The sequence below is a fragment of the Lithobates pipiens genome, unplaced genomic scaffold (assembly GCF_037356315.1).
Source record: "Lithobates pipiens isolate NorthernLeopardFrog02 unplaced genomic scaffold, aLitPip1_a1.2 Scaffold_28, whole genome shotgun sequence".
In the NCBI taxonomy this organism is placed as follows: Eukaryota; Metazoa; Chordata; class Amphibia; order Anura; family Ranidae; genus Lithobates; species Lithobates pipiens.
Genome location: NW_027507789.1, coordinates 228,279,056 through 228,306,649, shown reverse-complemented (window position 1 = coordinate 228,306,649; position 27,594 = coordinate 228,279,056). Strand labels below are relative to the sequence as shown.

The 27,594-nt window shown below is 49.0% G+C and overlaps 1 protein-coding gene across 1 annotated transcript in view; it reads left to right on the top strand.

Annotated features, from left to right (window-relative positions):
* PRKCA (protein kinase C alpha) overlaps nt 1-27,594 on the top strand; it is a gene marked incomplete in the record, with an annotated part of 355,905 nt that overhangs the window by 138,105 nt on the left and 190,206 nt on the right. Inside the window, 1 exon segment of the mRNA XM_077460653.1 lies at nt 14,745-14,827. Within this exon segment, the coding sequence (XP_077316779.1) occupies nt 14,745-14,827 (83 nt within the window).

The window sequence follows — 27,594 nt, the reverse complement described above, 5'->3', positions numbered from 1 at the left end:
CGTGGACTTCACCTCATAGAAAGCTGCTGATCCTTTCCTGCTGCTTTTAAAGCCTCCCCTGCAGGCGGGTCAACCCTTTGAGGACCAACGCTCCTGTAATCAGGGTTTGGAGCAGTGGTTGTCAACTTGTGAGCTAAAGGGGGCCTCAAATGTGGCCCCTGATATCACCAAAGAGCCGCACATAATGTTCAGTATATGTAATGCTGGAGAGAAGTGTCCGAGACTGCAGAGCTAATAAAGGAAATAAGGGTCAGAGAGTGAGGACAGGATACATTGTTGGGGGTCAGAGAGTGAGGACAGGATACATTGTTGGGGGTCAGAGAGTGAGGACAGGATACATTGTTGGTGGTCAGAGAGTGAGGACGGGATACATTGTTGGTGGTCAGAGAGTGAGGACGGGATACATTGTTGGTGGTCAGAGAGTGAGGACGGGATACATTGTTGGAGGTCAGAGAGTGAGGACAGGATACATTGTTGGGGATCAGAGAGTGAGGACGGGATACATTGTTGGGGATCAGAGAGTGAGGACGGGATACATTGTTGGGGGTCAGAGAGTGAGGACAGAATACATTGTTGGGGGTCAGAGAGTGAGGACAGGATACATTGTTGGGGGTCAGAGAGTGAGGACGGGATACATTGTTGGTGGTCAGAGAGTGAGGACCGGATACATTGTTGGGGGTCAGAGAGTGAGGACAGGATACATTGTTGGTGGTCAGAGAGTGAGGACGGGATACATTGTTGGTGTCAGAGAGTGAGGACGGGATACATTGTTGGTGGTCAGAGAGTGAGGACGGGGTACATTGTTGGTGGTCAGAGAGTGAGGACGGGATACATTGTTGGTGGTCAGAGAGTGAGGACGGGATACATTGTTGGGGGTCAGAGAGTGAGGACGGGATACATTGTTGGTGGTCAGAGAGTGAGGACGGGATACATTGTTGGGGGTCAGAGAGTGAGGACGGGATACATTGTTGGGGGTCAGAGAGTGAGGACGGGATACATTGTTGGAGGTCAGAGAGTGAGGACGGGATACATTGTTGGGGATCAGAGAGTGAGGACAGGATACATTGTTGGGGGTCAGAGAGTGAGGACGGGATACATTGTTGGAGGTCAGAGAGTGAGGACGGGATACATTGTTGGGGATCAGAGAGTGAGGACGGGATACATTGTTGGGGGTCAGAGAGTGAGGACGGGATACATTGTTGGGGATCAGAGAGTGAGGACGGGATACATTGTTGGGGGTCAGAGAGTGAGGACAGGATACATTGTTGGGGGTCAGAGAGTGAGGACGGGATACATTGTTGGGGGTCAGAGAGTGAGGACAGGATACATTGTTGAGGATCAGAGAGTGAGGACAGGATACATTGTTGGGGATCAGAGAGTGAGGACGGGATACATTGTTGGGGGTCAGAGAGTGAGGACGGGATACATTGTTGGGGATCAGAGAGTGAGGACAGGATACATTGTTGGGGGTCAGAGAGTGAGGACGGGATACATTGTTGGAGGTCAGAGAGTGAGGACAGGATACATTGTTGGGGGTCAGAGAGTGAGGACGGGATACATTGTTGGGGATCAGAGAGTGAGGACAGGATACATTGTTGGGGATCAGAGAGTGAGGACAGGATACATTGTTGGGGATCAGAGAGTGAGGACAGGATACATTGTTGGGGATCAGAGAGTGAGGACAGGATACATTGTTGGGGGTCAGAGAGTGAGGACAGGATACATTGTTGGGGATCAGAGAGTGAGGACAGGATACATTGTTGGGGATCAGAGAGTGAGGACAGGATACATTGTTGGGGATCAGAGAGTGAGGACAGGATACATTGTTGGGGGTCAGAGAGTGAGGACAGGATACATTGTTGGGGGTCAGAGAGTGAGGACAGGATACATTGTTGGAGGTCAGAGAGTGAGGACAGGATACATTGTTGGGGATCAGAGAGTGAGGACGGGATACATTGTTGGGGGTCAGAGAGTGAGGACGGGATACATTGTTGGAGGTCAGAGAGTGAGGACGGGATACATTGTTGGGGGTCAGAGAGTGAGGACGGGATACATTGTTGGAGGTCAGAGAGTGAGGACGGGATACATTGTTGGGGGTCAGAGAGTGAGGACGGGATACATTGTTGGTGGTCAGAGAGTGAGGACAGGATACATTGTTGGGGGTCAGAGAGTGAGGACGGGATACATTGTTGGGGATCAGAGAGTGAGGACGGGATACATTGTTGGGGATCAGAGAGTGAGGACGGGATACATTGTTGGGGGTCAGAGAGTGAGGACGGGATACATTGTTGGGGATCAGAGAGTGAGGACGGGATACATTGTTGGGGATCAGAGAGTGAGGACGGGATACATTGTTGGTGGTCAGAGAGTGAGGATGGGATACATTGTTGGGGGTCAGAGAGTGAGGATGGGATACATTGTTGGTGGTCAGAGAGTGAGGACGGGATACATTGTTGGAGGTCAGAGAGTGAGGACGGGATACATTGTTGGAGGTCAGAGAGTGAGGATGGGATACATTGTTGGGGATCAGAGAGTGAGGACGGGATACATTGTTGGTGGTCAGAGAGTGAGGACGGGATACATTGTTGGAGGTCAGAGAGTGAGGACGGGATACATTGTTGGAGGTCAGAGAGTGAAGACAGGATACATTGTTGGTGGTCAGAGAGTGAGGACAGGATACATTGTTGGGGATCAGAGAGTGAGGACGGGATACATTGTTGGGGGTCAGAGAGTGAGGACGGGATACATTGTTGGGGATCAGAGAGTGAGGACGGGATACATTGTTGGGGGTCAGAGAGTGAGGACGGGATACATTGTTGGGGATCAGAGAGTGAGGACGGGATACATTGTTGGGGGTCAGAGAGTGAGGACAGGATACATTGTTGGGGGTCAGAGAGTGAGGACGGGATACATTGTTGGGGATCAGAGAGTGAGGACAGGATACATTGTTGGGGATCAGAGAGTGAGGACGGGATACATTGTTGGGGGTCAGAGAGTGAGGACAGGATACATTGTTGGGGGTCAGAGAGTGAGGACGGGATACATTGTTGGGGATCAGAGAGTGAGGACAGGATACATTGTTGGGGGTCAGAGAGTGAGGACAGGATACATTGTTGGAGGTCAGAGAGTGAGGACGGGATACATTGTTGGGGATCAGAGAGTGAGGACGGGATACATTGTTGGGGATCAGAGAGTGAGGACAGGATACATTGTTGGGGGTCAGAGAGTGAGGACAGGATACATTGTTGGAGGTCAGAGAGTGAGGACAGGATACATTGTTGGGGATCAGAGAGTGAGGACGGGATACATTGTTGGGGATCAGAGAGTGAGGACAGGATACATTGTTGGGGGTCAGAGAGTGAGGACAGGATACATTGTTGGGGATCAGAGAGTGAGGACAGGATACATTGTTGGGGATCAGAGAGTGAGGACGGGATACATTGTTGGGGATCAGAGAGTGAGGACAGGATACATTGTTGGGGGTCAGAGAGTGAGGACAGGATACATTGTTGGAGGTCAGAGAGTGAGGACGGGATACATTGTTGGGGGTCAGAGAGTGAGGACAGGATACATTGTTGGGGGTCAGAGAGTGAGGACGGGATACATTGTTGGGGATCAGAGAGTGAGGATGGGATACATTGTTGGAGGTCAGAGAGTGAGGACGGGATACATTGTTGGGGGTCAGAGAGTGAGGACGGGATACATTGTTGGGGGTCAGAGAGTGAGGACAGGATACATTGTTGGAGGTCAGAGAGTGAGGACGGGATACATTGTTGGAGGTCAGAGAGTGAGGACGGGATACATTGTTGGAGGTCAGAGAGTGAGGACGGGATACATTGTTGGAGGTCAGAGAGTGAGGACGGGATACATTGTTGGGGGTCAGAGAGTGAGGACGGGATACATTGTTGGAGGTCAGAGAGTGAGGACGGGATACATTGTTGGAGGTCAGAGAGTGAGGACGGGATACATTGTTGGGGGTCAGAGAGTGAGGACGGGATACATTGTTGGAGGTCAGAGAGTGAGGACAGGATACATTGTTGGAGGTCAGAGAGTGAGGACGGGATACATTGTTGGAGGTCAGAGAGTGAGGACGGGATACATTGTTGGAGGTCAGAGAGTGAGGACGGGATACATTGTTGGGGGTCAGAGAGTGAGGACGGGATACATTGTTGGGGATCAGAGAGTGAGGACGGGATACATTGTTGGAGGTCAGAGAGTGAGGACGGGATACATTGTTGGGGGTCAGAGAGTGAGGACAGGATACATTGTTGGGGGTCAGAGAGTGAGGACAGGATACATTGTTGGAGGTCAGAGAGTGAGGACGGGATACATTGTTGGAGGTCAGAGAGTGAGGACGGGATACATTGTTGGGGGTCAGAGAGTGAGGACAGGATACATTGTTGGAGGTCAGAGAGTGAGGACAGGATACATTGTTGGGGGTCAGAGAGTGAGGACAGGATACATTGTTGGGGGTCAGAGAGTGAGGACGGGATACATTGTTGGAGGTCAGAGAGTGAGGACAGGATACATTGTTGGGGGTCAGAGAGTGAGGACAGGATACATTGTTGGGGGTCAGAGAGTGAGGACGGGATACATTGTTGGAGGTCAGAGAGTGAGGACGGGATACATTGTTGGGGGTCAGAGAGTGAGGACGGGATACATTGTTGGAGGTCAGAGAGTGAGGACGGGGTACATTGTTGGAGGTCAGAGAGTGAGGACGGGATACATTGTTGGAGGTCAGAGAGTGAGGACGGGATACATTGTTGGGGGTCAGAGAGTGAGGACAGGATACATTGTTGGAGGTCAGAGAGTGAGGACAGGATACATTGTTGGGGGTCAGAGAGTGAGGACGGGATACATTGTTGGAGGTCAGAGAGTGAGGACAGGATACATTGTTGGAGGTCAGAGAGTGAGGACGGGATACATTGTTGGAGGTCAGAGAGTGAGGACGGGATACATTGTTGGAGGTCAGAGAGTGAGGACGGGATACATTGTTGGAGGTCAGAGAGTGAGGACAGGATACATTGTTGGAGGTCAGAGAGTGAGGACAGGATACATTGTTGGAGGTCAGAGAGTGAGGACGGGATACATTGTTGGTGGTCAGAGAGTGAGGACGGGATACATTGTTGGGGGTCAGAGAGTGAGGACGGGATACATTGTTGGAGGTCAGAGAGTGAGGACGGGATACATTGTTGGGGGTCAGAGAGTGAGGACAGGATACATTGTTGGAGGTCAGAGAGTGAGGACGGGATACATTGTTGGGGGTCAGAGAGTGAGGACAGGATACATTGTTGGAGGTCAGAGAGTGAGGACGGGATACATTGTTGGGGGTCAGAGAGTGAGGACAGGATACATTGTTGGGGGTCAGAGAGTGAGGACAGGATACATTGTTGGGGGTCAGAGAGTGAGGACGGGATACATTGTTAGGGGTCAGAGAGTGAGGACAGGATACATTGTTGGGGGTCAGAGAGTGAGGACGGGATACATTGTTGGAGGTCAGAGAGTGAGGACGGGATACATTGTTGGGGGTCAGAGAGTGAGGACGGGATACATTGTTGGGGGTCAGAGAGTGAGGATGGGATACATTGTTGGGGGTCAGAGAGTGAGGACGGGATACATTGTTAGGGGTCAGAGAGTGAGGACGGGATACATTGTTAGGGGTCAGAGAGTGAGGACAGGATACATTGTTGGGGGTCAGAGAGTGAGGACAGGATACATTGTTGGGGGTCAGAGAGTGAGGACAGGATACATTGTTGGGGGTCAGAGAGTGAGGACGGGATACATTGTTGGGGGTCAGAGAGTGAGGACGGGATACATTGTTGGAGGTCAGAGAGTGAGGACGGGATACATTGTTGGAGGTCAGAGAGTGAGGACGGGATACATTGTTGGAGGTCAGAGAGTGAGGACGGGATACATTGTTGGGGGTCAGAGAGTGAGGACGGGATACATTGTTGGAGGTCAGAGAGTGAGGACGGGATACATTGTTGGAGGTCAGAGAGTGAGGACGGGATACATTGTTGGCTACAAACATGGGAAGATGTTTTATGAGGGTGGTGGAGATCAATGGTATCGCCCCAATCAATGTTCCTTCTAGAGACTGCTAAGGTCTGAGGGGCCACACATCATATACCAAAGGGCCGCATGTGGCCCTCAGGTCTTTGGATGGGCACCGGAGTTTTGGAGGCTCTTTCCCATCCAAAGTCTTCCCAAGCCTCCAAATTCTGGGTCCCAAATGAGGACTTGCCAGTCCAGAGAGTATAGAAATTAGTCCTCTCTGACCGGACTGACCTGGAACAATAAAAATGTCCCTTGAAGGAACTACAACCCAAATGGCAGGGGCAGAATGTTCCTGTCCAGGACCCATCCCTGGCACTCTGTCCTATATATACTGTATACAGATCGGCGCTGTGTGCGGGGTCACCGTCCCTGCCGTGTGTACTAATCCTGTCTGTGGGGACATCATGTCACCCTGGATGTCGGGATACGACTGCTGTGTGTACTGCGACCTGCAGCCACCTACAAGGCGAGCGGATCCCTCTTCTGGGGAGGTGTGCGGGTTCCCGGGAAGTCACGTGACTGCCGTGATCTGATGGATTTATTATGGCCGTTCCTTTCATCTCAGTCCCTGGTTATTAGAAATGGAATTGTAATCAGGACAGAAGACCGGATTTGCTCCCCTCACAGGCGTGTTTTATCCTCAGACGTTGGCTTCCATCCAGTGCCGGAATCTTCTTTCCAGCACCCGGACACAGATCTTCCCGGACACCGATGTTCCCGGACACTGACACATTGCTGAGCTTGGAGAAGATCACTTGTATCTTTATATACAAAGTATCTACCTATATCTATACATGCATTGTATCTACTTATATCTCTATATATTCAAAGTATCTAGCCTTTGAAAAAGTATTCATACCCTTTGCAATTCCCCACACTTTCTCATGTTACAACCAAAACCATAAATGTATTTTATTGGGATTTTATGTGATGGACCAACACAAAGTGTCACATAATTGTGAAGTGGAAGGAAAATGATAAATGATACAAATAAATATGTGAAAAGTGTGGGGGAGGGGTATTTGTATGGCGCCCCCCGGAGTCAATACTTTGTAGAACCCCCTTTCTCTACAAGTCTTTTTGGGGGTGTCTCTACCAGCTTTGCCCATCTAGAGAGGACATTTCTGCCCATTCTTCTTCTTTGTAAAATATCTCAAGCTCTGTCAGATTGGATGGAGAGCGTCTGTGATCAGCAATTTTCAAGTCTTGCCACAGATTCTCAATGGGATTTAGGTCTGGACTGTGACTGGGCCATTCTAACACATGAATATGCTTTGATCTAAACCATTCCGTTTGCGTTTATAAGCGTTTAGAAAGATAACATCATGAAGACCCTCCCCAAGCTCTCAAAGCATGTGTTTTTTAACTATTTCTGCTATTTTGATCAGAGTGAGCAGCAGCAGTATAGAGAACAGTTGTACACTGGCATTTGCCTCTCTTTCTGTGGTATATATTTTGAAATGGATCCCATATTGAATATATGTCAGGAAATGCTCCTGATGTTGCTCTTGATGAGACAGCAACGTCGTCGCAAATTTCGTGAGAGGTTCAGAGTCAGAGCTCGTCGATATTGGACCCATCTGTTGAGGGGACAGCGAATGTCTGTTGGATATTTCACAAACATGTATGTGCAGCTGTGTACCTACCCTGCGTACCTACCCTGCGTACCTACCCTGCGTACCTACCCTGCGTACCTACCCTGCGTACCTACCCCGACAAGCTTTTTAATTTTAGCCGGATGTTCATTGTCACATTTGATCCAGAATCCTAACCCTAACCATTCATCCTAACCCTAACCCCTAACACTAACCCCTAACCCTAACCCTAACCCCTAACCCTAACCCTAACCATTCATCCTAACCCTAACCCCTAACACTAACCCTAACCCCTAACCCTAACCCCTAACACTAACCCTAACCCCTAACACTAACCCTAACCCCTAACCCTAACCCCTAACACTAACCCTAACCCCTAACCCCTAACCCTAACCCCTAACCCTAACCATTCATCCTAACCCTAACCCCTAACACTAACCCTAACCCCTAACCCTAACCCCTAACCCCTAACCCTAACCCCTAACCCCTAACCCTAACCCCTAACACTAACCCTAACCCCTAACACTAACCCTAACCCCTAACACTAACCCTAACCCCTAACACTAACCCTAACCCCTAACACTAACCCTAACCCCTAACACTAACCCTAACCCCTAACCCTAACCCCTAACCCTAACCCTAACCATTCATCCTAACCCTAACCCCTAACACTAACCCTAACCCCTAACCCTAACCCCTAACACTAACCCTAACCCCTAACACTAACCTTAACCCTAACACTAACCCTAACCCCTAACACTAACCCTAACCCCTAACCCTAACCCCTAACACTAACCCTAACCCCTAACCCTAACCCCTAACACTAACCCTAACCCCTAACACTAACCCTAACCCCTAACACTAACCCTAACCCCTAACACTAACCCCTAACACTAACCCTAACCCCTAACAGCTAACCCTATCCCTTACACTAACCCTAACCCCTAACGCTAACCCTAACCCCTAACGCTAACCCTAACCCCTAACGCTAACCCTAACCCCTAACGCTAACCCTAACCCCTAACGCTAACCCTAACCCCTAACGCTAACCCTAACCCCTAACGCTAACCCTAACCCCTAACGCTAACCCTAACCCCTAACGCTAACCCTAACCCCTAACGCTAACCCTAACCCCTAACGCTAACCCTAACCCCTAACGCTAACCCTAACCCCTAACACTAACCCTATCCCTTACACTAACCCTAACCCTAATCCAACCCTAACCCTAATCCAACCCTTAATCCTAAACACTAACCCTAACGGATAACCACTTACCATAACACCCAACCCTAATGACCAATTACATTGCCGCAGATGGTCACAGTTGACTTTGAGGCCATGTATCTCTGATGGAGAAAAGTGCATGACATTTTGCGACCCGACTTTGGGGCCCTCTATCTCGGGGTCACTTGATGATAGGATCCTCAAATTTGGATATGTTGTAGTGCTAGTTCCACTGTGTCTGCATGCCGAATTTGGGGTTCCTGGCAATAATTGGCACCAAGATATGGGCCTCCAAATTCGGGTCGCAAAATGTCATTCTCTGATGCAGAAAGGTGCATGACATTTTGCGACCCGAATTTGGGGCCCCCTATCTCGGGGTCACTTGGTGATAGAAACCCCAAATTTGGATATGTTGTAGTGCTATATCCACAGTGTCTGCATACCAAATGTGGGGTTCCTCGCAATAAGTGGCCCCAAGATATGGGCCCCCAAAGTAGGATCACAAAATGTCATTCTCAGATCATATTTCTGAGTTTTCAGGTCCAAAAATTGGGTTCCTTTAAAAACGCATATAAACGCAAACGCGGCTAAACGCGGGTGCCGCGTTTAGACGCGTTTTGCATCTGAAACGTGGACATTTTTGCGTCTGAACCCATTTTTTTTGCTTCTGGAAAAACGAGGTTAAACGCAACTGCATAAAAACGGCAAAAAAAGAGACTGTGTACATGGACACATAGGATAACATTGAATGAGTTCAGGGGCAGTTGAAAAAAGTGTCCAACTGCATCTGAACGCGCGTTTAACTGCGTCTCGTGTGCATGAGGCCTTACAGGTTTTCTTCTAAGATTGTCCTGTATTTGTCTCCATCCATCTTCCCATCAACTCTGACCAGCTTCCCTGTCCCTGCTGAAGAAAACCATCCCCACCACATGATGCTGCCACCACCATGTCTCACGGTGGGGATGGTGTGTTCGGGGGATGGGCAGTGTTAGTTTTCCCCACACATTGCGTTTTGCTTTTAGGCCATAAAGTTGAATTTTGGTCTCCTCTGACCAGATCACCTTCTTCCACATGTTTGCTGCCCCCTCCCCCACATGGCTTCTCACAAACTACAAACAGGACTTCTTATGACTTTCTTCCTCCAATGTCTTTCTTCTTGTCACTCTTCCATAAAGGGCAGATTTGTGGAGAGACGACTAATAGTTGTCCTGTGGACAGATTCTCCCCCCTGAGCTGTGGATCTCTGCAGCTCCTCCAGAGTTACCATGGACCTCTTGGCTCTTCTCTGATGAACGCTCTCCTTGCCCGGCCCGGTCAGTTTAGGTGGACGGCCGTGTCTTGGTAGGTTTGCGGTTGTGCCATACTCTTTCCATTTTCCGATGATGGATTGAACAGAGCTCCGTGAGATGATCAAAGCTTGGGAGATTTTATTATAACCCAACCCTGCTTTATACTTCTCCACAACTTTATCCCTGACCTGTCTGGTGTGTTCCTTGGCCTTCATGATGCTGTTTGTTCACTAAGGTTCTCTAACAAACCTCTGAGGGCTTCACAGAACAGCTGTATTTATACTGAGATTAAATTACACACAGGTGGACTCTATTTACTAATTAGGAGACTTCTGAAGGCAATTGGTTCCTCTAGATTTTAGTTAGGGGTATCAGAGTAAAGGGGGCGCCATACAAATGCCCCTCCCCCACACTTTTCACATATTTATTTGTATCATTTATAATTTTCCTTCCACTTCACAATTATGTGACACTTTGTGTTGGTCCATCACATAAAATCCCAATAAAAATATTTACGTTTTTGGTTGTAACAAAATGTGGGGAATGTCAAGGGGTATGAATACTTTTTCAAGGTGCTGTATCTCTATGTATACGTGGTATCTTCCTATATCTATATATTCATTGTATCTGTGTATACAGCTTGTAGATCAAGGTCCGCTTTCTAGTTTGTATACTCTTCCACCAGCTGCCATTAGTAATACTCTGCGGCTGGTGTTTGAGGAGTGATCGCCATCGCCGCCCCGTCCCGCAGATGTTACCCCCGCCATAAACGTGGCACCCGGCTGATCAGGAGACGCAGGTCTCGTCTGATTAGGAGGACGTAGCTGAGTTCATTTTCTCTGGATTCCTCCTCTGTTGGCTTTTTTTTTTATTACCCAGAATCCTCGGCTCGGAGGCGAGCAGTCGCGGCCATCTGTCTCCTCGCGGCCGTGTTTTGGGGGATTATCCTGATTGCTTCTATCAGGCAGGGATTTAGGTGGTGTACACCGACCCCGGTGGGCACAGCTGTGGGTGGTAGCCGTTCTGTGTACATGAGCGATGCAAACCGACACAAGACAAAGTTTGGTTTAGCAAAGGTCGGCATTTATTGGATCCTTTTCCTCTAGCCGTGGCTGACCATCAAGCCAATAGTGTACCTTACCAGCCAGTGGCCTCCACCTTCTGCTGAAATGTAAAGAGAAACAAGAGATAGAGCCACAAGAGATAGAGCCACAGCAGATAGAGCCACAAGAGATAGAGCCACAAGAGATAGAGCCACAAGAGATAGAGCCACAGCAGATAGAGCCACAGCAGATAGAGCCACAGCAGATAGAGCCACAGCAGATAGAGCCACAGCAGATAGAGCCACAACTTACCAAAACCGGGGCCTTGTCTTCTGAGGTCACATTACTTCTAGAAGGTGTAGACCGTGCCAAGTCTCCTATATCCGGAACAATGGGCTTGTTGGCTGATGGATGGACAAGTCACCAATTCTGTGAGATTTTCTCTAGTTGTCAATGGAGATACCGCCTAAAACAAATCCTGCTGGCTCCTGGACTGGGAAGACTGGCCATAGCTCTGTAGTAATCTTCCACCCCCTGTATTGGCTGAAACATTTTACCACCAATGATGGGGCACTATTCCTCCCACTGACATCAATGATGGGGCACTATTCCCCCCACTGACACCAATGATGGGGCACTATTCCCCCCACTGACACCAATGATGGGGCACTATTCCCCCCACTGACACCAATGATGGGGCACTATTCCCCCCACTGATACCAATGATGGGGCACTATTCCTCCCACTGACACCAATGATGGGGCACTATTCCTCCCACTGACACCAATGATGGGGCACTATTCCTCCCACTGACATCAATGATGGGACACTATTCCTCTCACTGACACCAATGATGGGGCACTATTCCTCCCACTGATACCAATGATGGGGCACTATTCCTCCCACTGACACCAATGATGGGGCACTATTCCTCCCACTGACACCAATGATGGGGCACTATTCCTCCCACTGACACCAATGATGGGGCATTATTCCTCCCACTGACACCAATGATGGGGCACTATTCCTCCCACTGATACCAATGATGGGGCAATGTCTACTCCAGCACATTTGCTACGCCCGCTGGCCACAGTGCAGCCCCTCTAAAGTTTGAAGAACAGTAAACTGGCCCTTTGTTTAGTTAGTTCGGAACCCCCTGCTCTTTTGAAAAGCCCCCTGAGTTGGTACCCGCCTCCTAATTTACATACGATGTGACTGCTCTACCTCATTTACATAAAGCAGACTACATCGGTCTCCTCAATTGCATCGATCGCCTCCCTCCCCGCTGGGTATTGGCATGCCATGAGGTCGTTTGCTATTTTCCAGGACTGGCCACTTCTCCCCCACTGTGTCCTGCAGAAATGGCGCTCCTACCAAGTGTTCAGCAGATGACTTGCGCCCGCTGCTTGGCATGGAGTCCCCGGCTGCCAGCCTCATTCGGCGCAGCGTTTCGAGCAATGCTGTGTCACTTTTATTAATTGCAGGGAATTTGGCAGGGAGAATTACGAGGAGATGATGATTCACAGACAGCGCGGCGTTCTCTTCATTACGCTGCGTCCTCGCCATCTGTCACACATTTTTAATATCGGATATTCACATATTATGATTTCTCTGATAAATTGTCAGGCTGGGGATGGGCCATAAACCCTCCGCTTGTCTGTCAGCGGGCTAAAAAAAAATTCATCGGGAAAGCCGAATGTTAAAGGAAACTTCTGCTGAGCGCCATTTCATCGTAAATTGGTCGCATGAAATCGCCTTGCTGTGTCAGGAGTGGCGTCGGCTCTTCACCCTTCTGTGTTGTGTTCCGATATCTTCCCTGAAAATCCACCAGTAAATAAGAGCAGCAATTACAAGGAGCATTTGGGGGCATTTTTACCGGGACCACCGTAAGCACTGCGTGCAAGAACTGAGACGCCGCTCTGTTGCCGCACAGTGCATGTAACATATATGAATGCCACCATTGGCTGCCATGTTACAGACATTGCTCCCAGTTGACATGCATCTGAGGGTATGGCAAAAAAGCACCCAAGTTGGTACGAATACACACAGGAACACCTCCAACTTCTGACTTGTCACCCCCGACTTCTGAGTTACCTGAATTGTCCCTTCCATGTTCTGACTTATCCCCTGTGATATGACTTATCCTCGCCATGTTCTGACTTATATGCTCTGACTTCTAACTTACCCCTCTGACTTCTGACTTTTCCCCTCAAACTTCTAACTTACCCCTCTATATTACAGCTTTTCCCCTTTGACTTCTGGCTTTTCCCTTCTGACTTTTCCCCTCAAACTTCTGACTTACCCCTCTATATTACAGCTTTTCCCCTTTGACTTCTGACTTTTCCCATCTGACTTCTGACTTTTCCCATCTGACTTCTTTCTTTTCCCCTCAAACTTCTGACTTACCCCTCTATATTACAGCTTTTCCCCTTTGACTTCTGACTTTTCCCATCTGACTTCTGACTTCTGACTTTTCCCCTCAAACTTCTTTCTTTTCCTCTCAAACTTCTGACTTACCCCTCTATATTACAGCTTTTCCCCTCTGACTTCTGACTTTTCCCATCTGACTTCTGACTTTTCCCATCTGACTTCTGACTTTTCCCATCTGACATCTGACTTTTCCCATCTGACTTCTGACTTTTCCCATCTGACTTCTGACTTTTCCCATCTGACTTCTGACTTTTCCCATCTGACTTCTGACTTTGACTTCTTTCTTTTCCCCTCCGACTTCTGACTTTTCCCCTCTGACTTCTGACTTTTCCCCTCAAACTTCTTTCTTTTCCCCTCAAACTTCTCACTTACCCTATGTATTCCGGCTTTTCCCCTTTTGACGTCTGACTTTTCCCTTCTGACTTTTCCTCTCTGACTTCTGACTTTTCCTCCCTGGCTTTTCCCCACCATATTCTGACTTATCCCTCTGTTCCTACTTATCCCCCCCCTGATTTCTGATTTATCCCCTCCCTATTTTGATTTACCCCCTATGAATTCTGACTTATCCCCCTTTATGTTATCACTTACCACTTCTGACTACAGGCTTATCCCCTCCATGTTCTGATTCAGCACTTTCAATTTATGACGTATCCCTTCTGATTTCTGACTTATCCCCTCCATTTTATGACTTATCCTATGCAACTACAGACTTATAACCTCTAACTTCTGAGTCCCACCTCCAAATTCTTGTGTGTCTCCTCCGAGTTCGGACTTAAGCCCTCTGAGTTCTGATTTACTACCCCCAAACCTTCGATGCTGACTTCAAGTTCTAGATTGCCCTCTGTGACCTCTGACTTGCTCCTTCCGACTTCTGACTTTCCTCCTCTGAGTTCTGAGCCTGGGGCCTCGTAGTAATTCGCTCAGAACAATATCCTTGTCTCGGTCCATACTGGATTTTTTTTTTCATTTCTGCTTTTTTTGTTTGTAAATGTTTTTTGCTGGTTATCAAACGCGATTCTGTCTGCGATTTGCTGTTGTTTTACATAATGTTTATATCTGAAATGAGTAACAATCTCCATTTCCTCTTCTTTTTATTCTCTTTGCAGTTTGCTGTTTTGTGGTGCACAAACGCTGCCATGAATTTGTCACGTTCACCTGTCCCGGGGGGGACAAGGGCCCCGACACTGACGTAAGTCAACTCTTATTTCTCAGCCATGATGTGTCTGTTGATCGATGTTTACAGGACGGCCTCAGAGGGAACCGTCACCAATATTTCTGTTTTCCGTGATCTTCTCTTCTAAATACCAAAATCGCTTAATGTTTAGTTTCTGATAATCTCTACAGGTCTTCTGACCAGATCTCTTCAGTCGTGCCACCGCCCCACCCCGATAGAAATTTCAGGCAAAAATTAGCTACGGAAATGTAATAGTTGCCCCTGTTGTGCGTTTATAACCAAGCCAAAGTTCCATATCTGTGATTTTCACCAATGTGCCTGCCCTGCCCCCTTCTCAATGAGCAGAAATTGGACACGGTCTTGCCTGGCGATGGTGGTGCCGGGAGGGCACATATACCTGTCTAATCGTCACTGTTGAGCACACCCAACAAAACTAAACACCGGGTGCATTTAAAAAGGTGAAGCTCACCAAGAAATGCACAGGGTGTAACAATGTAACACCTGGCCCTCCCCCCTTTTGGGTTCGAAGACTTCTGAAAGGGGCAGAATAGTCTTGGTCCACCTGTCTGAAACCAGGAGAACCCCATTCTTTGGAAGAACTGCCAAGGCAAGTCTTGGTCCACCTATTCGAAACCAGGAGAACCCCAATCTTCGGGAGACCTGCCAAGGCAAGTCTTGCTCCACCTATTCGAAACCAGGAGAACCCCAATCTTCGGGAGACCTGCCAAGGCAAGTCTTGCTCCACCTATTCAAACCCAGGAGAACCTCAATCCTCGGGAGACCTGCCAAGGCAAGTCTTGCTCCACCTATTCAAACCCAGGAGAACCTCAATCCTCGGGAGACCTGCCAAGGCAAGTCTTGCTCCACCTATTCAAACCCAAGAGAACCCCAATCTTCAGGAGACCTGCCAAGGCAAGTCTTGGTCCACCTATTCGAAACCAGGAGAACCCCAATCTTCAGGAGACCCGCCAAGGCAAGTCTTGCTCCACCTATTCAAACCCAGGAGAACCCCAATCTTCAGGAGACCTGCCAAGGCAAGTCTTGGTCCACCTATTCAAACCCAAGAGAACCCCAATCTTCAGGAGACCTGCCAAGGCAAGTCTTGCTCCACCTATTCAAACCCAGGAGAACCCCAATCTTCAGGAGAACTGCCAAGGCAAGTCTTGCTCCACCTATTCAAACCCAGGAGAACCCCAATCTTCGGGAGACCTGCCAAGGCAAGTTTTGCTCCACCTATTCAAACCCAGGAGAACCCCATTCTTCAGGAGACCTGCCAAGGCAAGTTCTACTGAAGTACTAACTAAGTTGGGGCTCCCTGTTGGTGCGGTTAAACCTAACCAAAAGCCTATGTACCCCCCCAACCCAAATTTTCATGCTCAGGAATCTACGCCCTACTGGTCTGTGAGAATTTCTGCATATTCCAAAAAGTGTAATAAATCCATTATATGTTGTCCATGTGCAAGACCAGGATCACCCCATCCTTTGGGAAATCTGCCAAGATGAGATCTACTAAAGTATTGGGTTGGGGCTCTCCATGGGTGGGGTAGAACCCGACCAAAAGGCCATGTGCCCCCCCCCCCAACCTTTCAGGGAAGGCTTAAAAGCCTACGCCCTACTGGTCTTTGAGAGTAATGTTTGCATATTCTAAAAAGTGCATTAAATACGTTATTTGTTGTCCATGTTTAAGTTCAGGAGAACGTCATTCTTTGGGAGACCAGAGGGGCTGCCTACAATAGGGGACAAAAAAAACAACTGAAGTGCCACACCACTGCTAAATTGTTAAGATACAACTTTATTCTGATAAAATTCCAGGAGTACGGTACCAAAAGTAGTCAATGCATTTCGAGGGTCTATGAGCACCCCGCCTTCATCAGGGCTACTAGATTGACAACAATGTGAATAAGCCAGACCTGAGCTGGGCCTGCAATAGTATTTTTTTCTAGTGTGATTTACAATCACAGGCCTTCTCAGCAGCTGGTTTGGCTGTGCTTGTTCACATTGCTGTCACTCAACCTACTAATGATGGGGGCGCTCTTGGCCTGCCGAAATGCATCGGATACTTTTTGGACTGTATCCTTGACTTTTATTTGAATAAAGTTGTATCTGGACCTCTTGGCAGTGGTGTTGTGCCTCAAGTTTTGTTATATTGCTCTACAAGCCAAAGAGGACATGGAGATCCTCTGGGGTGTAGAAGCCGCCTGCCTGGGAACCAGATTGCCAAATCATCATCAGTACCATTGAGATAACTGTACAGGTCCAGCTCAATTGGACAACCAGGGACAAGCTTGGTGTACCAGACCAGAATAGACTATGAAGGAAACGAGGCCCCCCCCCATCACCCGCATATTACTGCAGCTTTATTCAGAATCTGCAGAGTCCAGACTAACAGTGGAAATTTCTGCAGCTCGGCGAAAAAGTTCAGCGAGGGTGGAGGTGGAATTCCAGCACAAAGCATAGCGGGCGCTCACCGCCGCTTCCCTAATCCGCTGACGTCTATCGGCGTGCCGGCACAGCTGGGGAATTCTGTTAGTCATTTCGGATTTGCGGAGCGGAGCAGGTCTCCCCCTCACCTCCTGCCTTCCCATTAATCCTGTTCTGTGGAGCTTTATATAATAATATATTACCGTCCGCGCATCCACCGCAGTGCCTGCACTGCCCGCCATCTGTGCGCTGGGTCAGGGCGATCCATCTGCCCGCGACGTCACACATCTGTTCCATGTGAGATATCAGCCTTATGTAAAGGGTCAGCCTACCACCCAATAGGAGGGGAGAGAGCTCAACGCTGGGGGGCCCCGGGCTCTGTTCCCTCCGTTCCTGCCCACCTTGGGGTGTTCCAGCTCTTTTTGCAACACTTTCTATTTTATATATATATATAATGATAGTAAAACAAATCAGTCAGGGGACCCCGTATAATGGGAAGAGCAGAGATCACAAATCCTTGTTCCTGGTGGACAATTGTAAATCATGGTGGTCTATTGTTGGGAAGTATGTGGCCAGTGTTAGGTGGGTTACGTCTCCTTCTCTCCTTCTGTCCGGGGTGCTCCTTAAAATGCACAGCTGCTTGGTGTACGGCGCCTGCCCCCCCCCCCCAAATGATAGGACTCTGATGTCATTCTCCACCCCTGAGGTATCTTCTACATGGCGGGTACACCCCGCTATATTCTTATAAATAGTAACGGAATAAATCTATTTCATACATCCTGTGTAATCCTTTCCACTCGCAGAGTTTATTCTGGAAATGATTTATATGGAGACGTGTCTATAGAGCCGCTCCGTCTCATTCCTCCCATGCCGGCTCTTTGTATGGCTGCCAACGTCATCAAATCATTTCCAGGGATGCTGGTTACCTTTCCATTGGAAATCACAGACAATGGTCTGCTGCTCAGCTATGTCCAGAAAAGCTAATGGCAAACCAGAGGCCGACCATGTCATCCCTGTCCTTGGATTCATTGGCTTCATTTATGGATAATTATTGGACTGCTGGGACTTGTAGTTCTCAGGTATTTGAAAGCAGCAGGTGTACCCCCTCCTCCTGCTGTACTGTTAGATATACTGCATATAGCTTTATTATTTAGTCCTATTTTAGTCTGGTTAAAAAAAAAAAAAAAAAAGACAAAAGTGCATCCAGTTCAATCAATAAAAGGAAAAAAAAGATACAATCCCATATACACAATCCTATATCCACAGTTGATCCAGAGGAAGGCAAAAAAAAAGAAGCCAAAGTATGATCACATGTATTACTAGAATTCTCTAAGTAACAGTGTGAAGTGAAGAGCAGGCCACCAATATATTCTCTGTACCCGGGTATATTCTCTTTTCCCCGGCTATATCCTCTGTTCCCCGGCTATATCCTCTGTTGCCCCGGTTATATCCTCTGTTGCCCCGGTTATATCCTCTGTTGCCCCGGTTATATCCTCTGTTGCCCCGGTTATATCCTCTGTTCCCCGGCTATATCCTCTGTTCCCCGGTTATATCCTCTGTTCCCCCGGCTATATCCTCTGTTCCCCCGGCTATATCCTCTGTTGCCCCGGTTATATCCTCTGTTCCCCCGGGTATATCCTCTGTTCCCCGGCTATATCCTCTGTTCCCCGGCTATATCCTCTGTTCCCCGGCTATATCCTCTGTTCCCCCGGCTATATCCTCTGCTCCCCCGGCTATATCCTCTGTTCCCCCGGCTATATCCTCTGTTCCCCCGGCTATATCCTCTGTTCCCCGGCTATATCCTCTGTTCCCCGGCTATATCCTCTGTTCCCCCGGCTATATCCTCTGTTCCCCCGGCTATATCCTCTGTTCCCCCGGCTATATCCTCTGCTCCTCCGGCTATATCCTCTGTTCCCCCGGCTATATCCTCTGTTCCCCCGGCTATATCCTCTGTTCCCCCGGCTATATCCTCTGTTCCCCCGGCTATATCCTCTGTTCCCCCGGCTATATCCTCTGTTCCCCCGGGTATATCCTCTGTTCCCCCGGGTATATCCTCTGTTCCCCCGGGTATATCCTCTGTTCCCCCGGGTATATCCTCTGTTCCCCCGGGTATATCCTCTGTTCCCCCGGGTATATCCTCTGTTCCCCCGGCTATATCCTCTGTTCCCCCGGCGATATCCTCTGTTCCCCCGGCGATATCCTCTGTTCCCCCGGCGATATCCTCTGTTCCCCCGGCGATATCCTCTGTTCCCCCGGGGATATCCTCTGTTCCCCCGGGGATATCCTCTGTTCCCCCGGGGATATCCTCTGTTCCCCCGGGGATATCCTCTGTTCCCCCGGGGATATCCTCTGTTCCCCCGGGTATATCCTCTGTTCCCCCGGGTATATCCTCTGTTCCCCCGGGTATATCCTCTGTTCCCCCGGGTATATCCTCTGTTCCCCCGGGGATATCCTCTGTTCCCCGGTCATATCCTCTGTTCCCCCGTCATATCCTCTGTTCCCCCGGGGATATCCTCTGTTCCCCGGTCATATCCTCTGTTCCCCCGTCATATCCTCTGTTCCCCCGGCGATATCCTCTGTTCCCCCGGGGATATCCTCTGTTCCCCCGGGGATATCCTCTGTTCCCCCGGGGATATCCTCTGTTCCCCCGGGGATATCCTCGGTACATCGTAATATTTTCGGTACCTCGGTATGTTCTCGGTATGGCCTCGGTGTGTTCTCGGTACCTCGGTGTGTTCTCGGTACCTCGGTGTGTTCTCGGTATGGCCTCGGTGTGTTCTCGGTACCTCGGTGTGTTCTCGGTATGGCCTCGGTGTGTTCTCGGTACCTCGGTGTGTTCTCGGTACCTCGGTGTGTTCTCGGTACCTCGGTGTGTTCTCGGTACCTCGGTGTGTTCTCGGTATGGCCTCGGTGTGTTCTCGGTACCTCGGTGTGTTCTCGGTATGGCCTCGGTGTGTTCTCGGTACCTCGGTGTGTTCTCGGTACCTCGGTGTGTTCTCGGTACCTCGGTGTGTTCTCGGTACCTCGGTGTGTTCTCGGTACCTCGGTGTGTTCTCGGTACCTCGGTGTGTTCTCGGTACCTCGGTATGGTCTCGGTACCTCAGTATCTTCTCAGTATCTCGGTATAGTCTTGGCACCTCGGTATTGTCATGGTACCTCGGTATAGTCTCAGTACCTTGGTAAGAAAATATTATTGAGCGGTGATAATCCCGGCACACTGACACCACGCAGAGCTCTGTGCCAAGTAACTTCTGTTGTATTATACAGACAGTGTATAGCGAGAGATACATAATCGTCATTAGACGTGTACAGCATGTTGTAAACAGCGCCGTGTACTGTCACCTCCTGCCTGGAAGGTTGGCGTTTCCTCTTGTAGATGTTGATGAGCTCTCGGTGTTTTCCTGGCACAGCCCGGTGTGAGTGGGTGAGGGAACATCCAGAGATTATTCTGTGCCGAGTGAATGGCAGCAAAGTCATAAACTGGGAGGGGGGCATGAATGGAGAAAATTCGGGGGGGGGGGGGGTCCCCTCATTGCGAATGGTCTCATCTAACCCATATGGAGGTTGCAATAGACTGCCATGACTCTCATCCGACTCCTTCACCTGGATAGAGCCGCTACCGGATCGTCTGCTGCACATAGTGTAACATTTCCTTCACTAATCAGCCCATAGAGGACATAATAGGGGGTCATTCTTCACATGTTATTTTTAATTTGTAATTCGTTTTTTTATTTAAAGTAGAGTTGCAGGCATTGGGGGCAAGAGGGGCAGTCCCTGTCTTCTCTCTAATCCTCACTTCTTAGTCTCAAGAAAGTTAATGCTTATGTGCTGGTCTTGGTGGAATTCATTGCCAAAACACCATCTGCTGATAAAAAGCTGTGAAGGATATGATTTTGGGGCTGCGATTCCTGGTAGGTTATATTGACAGGGTGAGCGCCCTTATCTCTTGGTTGGCTTTCTCTGTAGGGTGAGCCCCTCATCCCTAGGTTTGGTTATCTCTGTGGGGTCAGCACCTCTTTTCTAGGTTGATTATCTTTGTGGGGCAAGCCCCTCATCTCTTGGTTGGTTATCTTTGTAGGGTGAAGAACCTAATTTCCTGGCTGCTTATCTCTGTAGGGTGAGTGCCCTCATCTGTGTATGGTGCGGATCCTCATTTCCAGGTTGGTTATGTCTGTGGGGTGAGACCGTCATCTCCAGATTGGTCGTCTCCATGGGGGAGCCCCTCATCTCCAGGTTGGTCACCTCTGTGATGTGGGCCCCTTGTCTCCAGGTTGGCTATGTCTATGGGGTGAGACCCTCATCTCCAGGTTGGTCACTTCTGTGGGGTGGGCCCCTTGTCTCCAGGTTGGCTATATCTATGGGGTGAGACCCTCATCTCCAGATTGGTAGTCTCAGTGGGGAACCCCTCATCTCCAGGTTGGTCGCCTCCGTGGGGAGGGCCCCGCATCTCCAGGTTGGTCACCTCCGTGGGGAGGGCCCCTCATCTCCAGGTTTGTCACCTCCGTGGGGTGGGCCTCTCATCTCCAGGTTGGTCACCTCCGTGGGGTGGGCCTCTCATCTCCAGGTTGGTCACCTCCGTGGGGTGGGCCCCTCATCTCCAGGTCGGTCACCTCCGTGGGGTGGACCCTCCTCATCTCTTGGTTAGTTATCTCTGTAGAGTGAGGACCCTCTTCTCTTGGCTGGTTAGCTCATCTCCTTTTCTTCAATGACCTCTGTAGAAAGGTTTCTTGTGAAGCACTGAGGAAGCTTTGTAAGTGTTAGATAACGGGTTGGGAGGTGATGAAAGCAGAAAGTTGACTTCATACTGTCAGACCTTGAAGAACTGGACGATTATCTCTACCTCACACACATACCGTATATACTCGAGTATAAGCCGAGATTTTCAGCCTCTTTTTTGAGGCTGAAAGTGCCCCCCTCGGCTTATACTCGAGTCATCGCTGTCTGCCTGCTCGATCAGCGTGTCGAGCAGACAGACAGCGGCCATTCTATAATTCAAAAGCCGCGCCTCCGGCTCCGCCTTCGCCTGTGATAGGCGGAACACTGAATTTCCCAGCAGCCTGTGTTCCGCCTATCACGGACATCGTCTCATCCTCGTACTACGGACGAGGATGAGACGATGTCCGTGATAGGCGGAACACAGGCTGCTGGGAAATTGTGTTCCGCCTATCACAGACAGGGAGGCGCGGCATGTGAACAGGGGAATGGGCGCCGACGAAGAGCGGTGATCCTGGGACGGGACCGGACGGAGGCTCGGCTCGGGACGGGACCGGACGGAGTCTCGGGACGGGACGGGACCGGACGGAGGCTCGGGACGGGACGGGACCGGACGGAGGCTCGGCTCGGGACGGGACGGGACCGGACGGAGGCTCGGGACGGGACGGGACCGGACGGAGGCTCGGGACCGGACGGAGGCTCGGGACACAGGTAGGCTGGACACACAAGGCCACACACACACACACACACACACACACACACACACACACACACACACACACACACACACACACGGATGGACACACACACACACAGGGATGGATGGATGGATGGATGGACACACACACACAGGGATGGATGGATGGATGGACACACACACAGGGATGGATGGATGGACACACACACACACAGGGATGGATGGATGGATGGACACACACACAGGGATGGACAGGCATATCTCACCCTCGGCTTATACACGAGTCAATAGGTTTCCCAGTTTTTTGGGGGTAAATTGGGGGCCTCGGCTTATACTCGGGTCGGCCTATACTCGAGTATATACGGTACTTGCTGCTGCTGAGACACATAACAGAAAATGGTCCTCTCCTTCCTTTATACCAGGGAAAGTCCGGGTTCTCTTATATTGGATAACGGGATGACGGGGGGAATGAATGACTTCTGAAAATGCTGTTTGGTTGGCTGCCTCTGACCTCCTGGAATAAGCATGCAGACATTTCCGCAGATGTTCAAGGTCATTGACTGCTAAAATATTCAACTGATGAGCCAGAATATAAGCATTTTCGAAAGAAGAGTTAACCATTGGCGTCCTATTTTTAAAATGTTATCCTCATGTATGATTTATACACTTGGGCCTCACACGTGTAACTGTGCTCTTTACTGACTGGCTCCTGAATTCTGCATGCACCTCTGTTGGAGTCTGTAGGGAATTTTGGTAAAATTGCGTAGGCAGATCATTCTGGAACGTCGGGTCATTATCGGCCGGGCTGCATTATAATAATGGCTGGGCTCCTGTAATTGCCGAATGAGGTGAGAGGAGGCTCGGGCCGTCCACGAATCCCTCCACTCATGAATAATACAGCCGCTGATAGATTTTCCTCATACGTGGTGTGCCGCGGATGTATCTGCAGGGATGAGCCGTCTGCGCACTCAGCTGATTGCTGAAATTGGCTCCGGTGTGATTACAGTTTGTTATCCATCTCGTATTGTATCAATCGATCCGCTGAATCCACCGGCCCTGACCACAGCTGCTTTGCCATTGCCGGCATTCAGGATCCTGGATTAAAGGAGCCGCAGCCTCCCAAATATATAGTACAGGGGAGCCGAAGATCAATATTACACTGTATATATCAGAGCTGGGAGAGAGGAAACCACCTCATAGGGGACAATGTTCTGGTGACAACCAAGAGGAGATTTCATCTCTCACTTCCTGTTGTGTCTCCTACTAGAAGTGAAGGAAAATCCCCCTACTGGAAGGGAAAAGTAACACGGGCGTAAACTACTACCAACTTCATCCAAAACTAAAATAAAAGTTTTGGCTTTGTTTGCTTTCAATGAATCCACTATGTGAGCATCAAATGCCTTTGCAAACCCAGATATTCCCTTGTAAAAAAGAGCAGTGACATCATCACTGTGCTGTACACAGCCTGTGCGGAGAGCAGAGCTGTGGGAGGCGCTCGGCAGGCTCCACCTACTACAGGAGGGGCGGAGACGAGACCAGCCCCCCTGCACAAGGAGAGAGAGAACGCAGAGCTGTGGGAGGAGCTCAGCAGGCTCCACCCACCACAGAAAACTACAGGAGGGGGCGGAGACAAGACCAGGCACCCTACACAGGGGGAGAGAGAGCGTGGAGCTGTAGGAGGGGCTCAGCAGGCTCCACCCACTGCAGAAAATTACAGGAGGGGGCGGAGACGAGACCAATCACAGAGAGTGCAGAGCTGTGGGAGGAGCTTGGCAGGCTCCAACCACTACAGAAAACTACAGGAGGGGGCGGAGACGAGACCAGGCACCCTGCACAAGGGGAGAGAGCAGCAGTGAGCCTTTTTTTTTTTTTTGCAGGAAGTCCTGTGATGTCACCAAAACAGAAAAGGGGGGGGGAGGCACAGAGCAGTACAGAGGAATGTTTTGGTTGGAGTTCTATTTAAAGAATATGTAAAGGCCAAACCTCTTCTTCTTTTTTTATTTTTATTTATTTTTATTTTTTTTAGGCAAAGTAGGGAAGGTATAATACCCAGCTGGGTTATTTTATGTCTTCCGTGTACCATTGTGGAGATTTCCCTTCCTGTCCCAAAGATGCAACAGGAAGTTAGAGGAAATCTCCTAAAGTGAGGGGAATCTGGGTTTAGACCGTAAATTCTGGACTAGGTGTCTTCATTGGGAAGATTTCCTCTCATTTCTTGTGCTGGGGCTGCAGAGGGTTAAAGTTCTCATAAATTGCTTATAGACATTTATTCCTCACAGACTGACTCTATATTTTGGAATTGCCATCACTGTCTTTGATGGGGACAATGGTCACCGGTACAAATTGAGGGGTGATTTTCCCCAAGACCGCAAAAATAACCCGCAACATGCCACCCAAAACTAAAAAAAAGTTTTGCTTAGAGATGCACTTTTAATATATATATATATATTTTTTAAAGGGGTTGTAAAGGTTTGCATCCTATGCTTTAAGGTGAAAAAGGTTTTACTTAGCTGAGCCTGTTCACCTGCTGCGCTCGCCCCCGATGAGCCATTGGCTTGCGCTGCTGTCAATCACATCCAATGACACGGTGCTCCGGCGGGCGGGGCCAATGATACAGTGAGCGGCTTTAGCCACCGCCCATATCGTGGAAGTGCGCCCGCAAGAACTAACCACCATGCGTGGGAGCTCACATGGAGGTGGTTAGTTCTTACGGGGACACCAGAAGAGGAGGTTCGGGGCCACTCTGTGCAAAACGAGCTACACAGTGGAGGTAAGTGTGACATGTTTGTTATTTTTTATTTTGTTCTTTTTAATTTATCTTTACAACCCCTTTAAGTTAACCTATTTCCTTAAAATTTACTTTGTATTACCTCAAAAATAACTTTGTATTTCCTCAAAAATAACTTTGTATTTCCTCAAAAAGTAACTTTGTATTTCCTCAAAAAGTTACTTTGTATTTCCTCAAAAAGTAACTTTGTATTTCCTCAAAAAATAACTTTGTATTTCCTCAAAAAGTAACTCTGCATTGCTTTAAATATGACCTTGTATTTCCTAAGGGCCGGTTCACACAGCGATGCGAGGCGAGGCGACACGGCTCGCCTCGCCTCGCTCCCGCAAGTCGCCTCCGTTCAGTACTATGGAACCGTTCTGAGAGGAGCGACTCGAGTCGCTCCGACTCAGAAAAAAGGTTCCTGTACTACTTCTGGGCGACTTCGGGGGCGACTTGCATTGACTTCTATACAGAAGTCCTCTGCAAGTCGCCGCTGAGATCCCCGACTTGCCTCGCCGCGCCTCGCTGTGTGAACCGGCCCTAAAAAATAAGTTATTTCCTCAAAAGTAACTGCCTCAAATATAACCTCATATTTCCTCAAAAATTACTTTTCATTTCCGCACAAACTGATATTTCCTCAAAAGTAACTGACCTCTGTAATATGATGTCATACTTCCTCAAATATAACCTTGTATTTCCTCAAAAATTACCGTACTTTGTATTTCCTCAAAAAGTAACTCTACATTGCTCCAAATATGACCTTGTATTTCCTCAAAGATGACCTTCTTTCCTCAAAAGTAACCCAGGATTTCCGCAAATATAATCTTATATTTCCTCAAAAACTACCTCGTATTTCTTAAAAAAACAACTTTTATATGCTGATTATATCCAATGTGTAATGGCATTGTGTTCAGGCAGTGGAGACTTTACGCTGTCAGCCCTTGTACAGACGGTCGGAAATTCCGACGGAAAATGTCCGATCGGACAATGTTGTCGGATAATCCGACCGTGCGTGGGCTCCATCGGACTTTTTCCGTCAGAATGTCCGACCAAAAAAGTTTGAGAGCTGGATATAAAATTTTCTGACAACATGATCCGATCGGACTTTGTCCGATTGTTTGTAGAGAATTCCGATCGGACAAAGTGCCACGCATGCTCAGATCAGATTCCTACACCAAAGCTATTGGCTACTAGCCTGAACGTAGTCCCGTTGTAACGAAATAACGTCATCACGTTCCAACCGATCGGATTTTCTGACAACTTTGTCCGACCGCGTGTATGCAACACCAGTTTCGGACAAAATCCGACGGATTTTGTTGTCGGAATGTCCGATCCGTGTGTACAAGGGCTCAGAATATACTAATCAGCCGAGCGTCCTCTTAATTTACTGATGGAAATTTGGCCAGTCCTTGCTGAACTGGCCGATTTTGGATCGGTGTGTACCCCCCAGGGCAGATGTCCGCTTTAGATGGTTTTCCCTTCACCTCCTGTCCTAACAGAGATACAGACAGCAATGATAACCCAACAGAGTGGCTACTTACCCTTCCACCCACCATCCATACCAAGGAAATGAAGCTTTGTCTAGAGATACGTTTTTAATATTTGGTTGTTCTTTGATGTGCACCAATGTAGACATCGACCTGGGCGTACCCAGAGAAACAAAGTATCCATTTATTTCCATTTCCACAAATAGGGGGTAACATGCAGAAAGTGTCTTTATCAATAAATCATAGAGAGGAGGGAGCCTGTCCGCGGTCCTCCTTTTCTGGGCTCCTCGGCCTTCTACATCGGCTGACCTCCATCCCGCCCCACGGCCCTTTCCTCTTCCTCTTCTGACATCTACACAATCCTCTGACCTGCAATTTGCCTCTCTTAATGGCTAATAAAAAAAATGCAATAATCCCGTGTTTATTGCTGGGGGATCTGCAGCTTTGTCTTGTCGCCGAAACGTGGCAATTATTTTCTATCCTGAATGTTCAGACCCCTCCGTGCATCCTGCAGCTGTGTATGTTCAGTGCCGGCCCGGGGCGCGCCGAGGACTCCCGGAATCATCCAATTAGTAGAATTAGAAGGAAGCCAAGAAAGTTGTGCGCACATCTGGGAGGAAAAAGAAAATCGCTGTTTGTATAAAAAAAAAAAAAAAAGTCCTTCCTGGGAATGGGAGCCGCAGAACAGCGACTG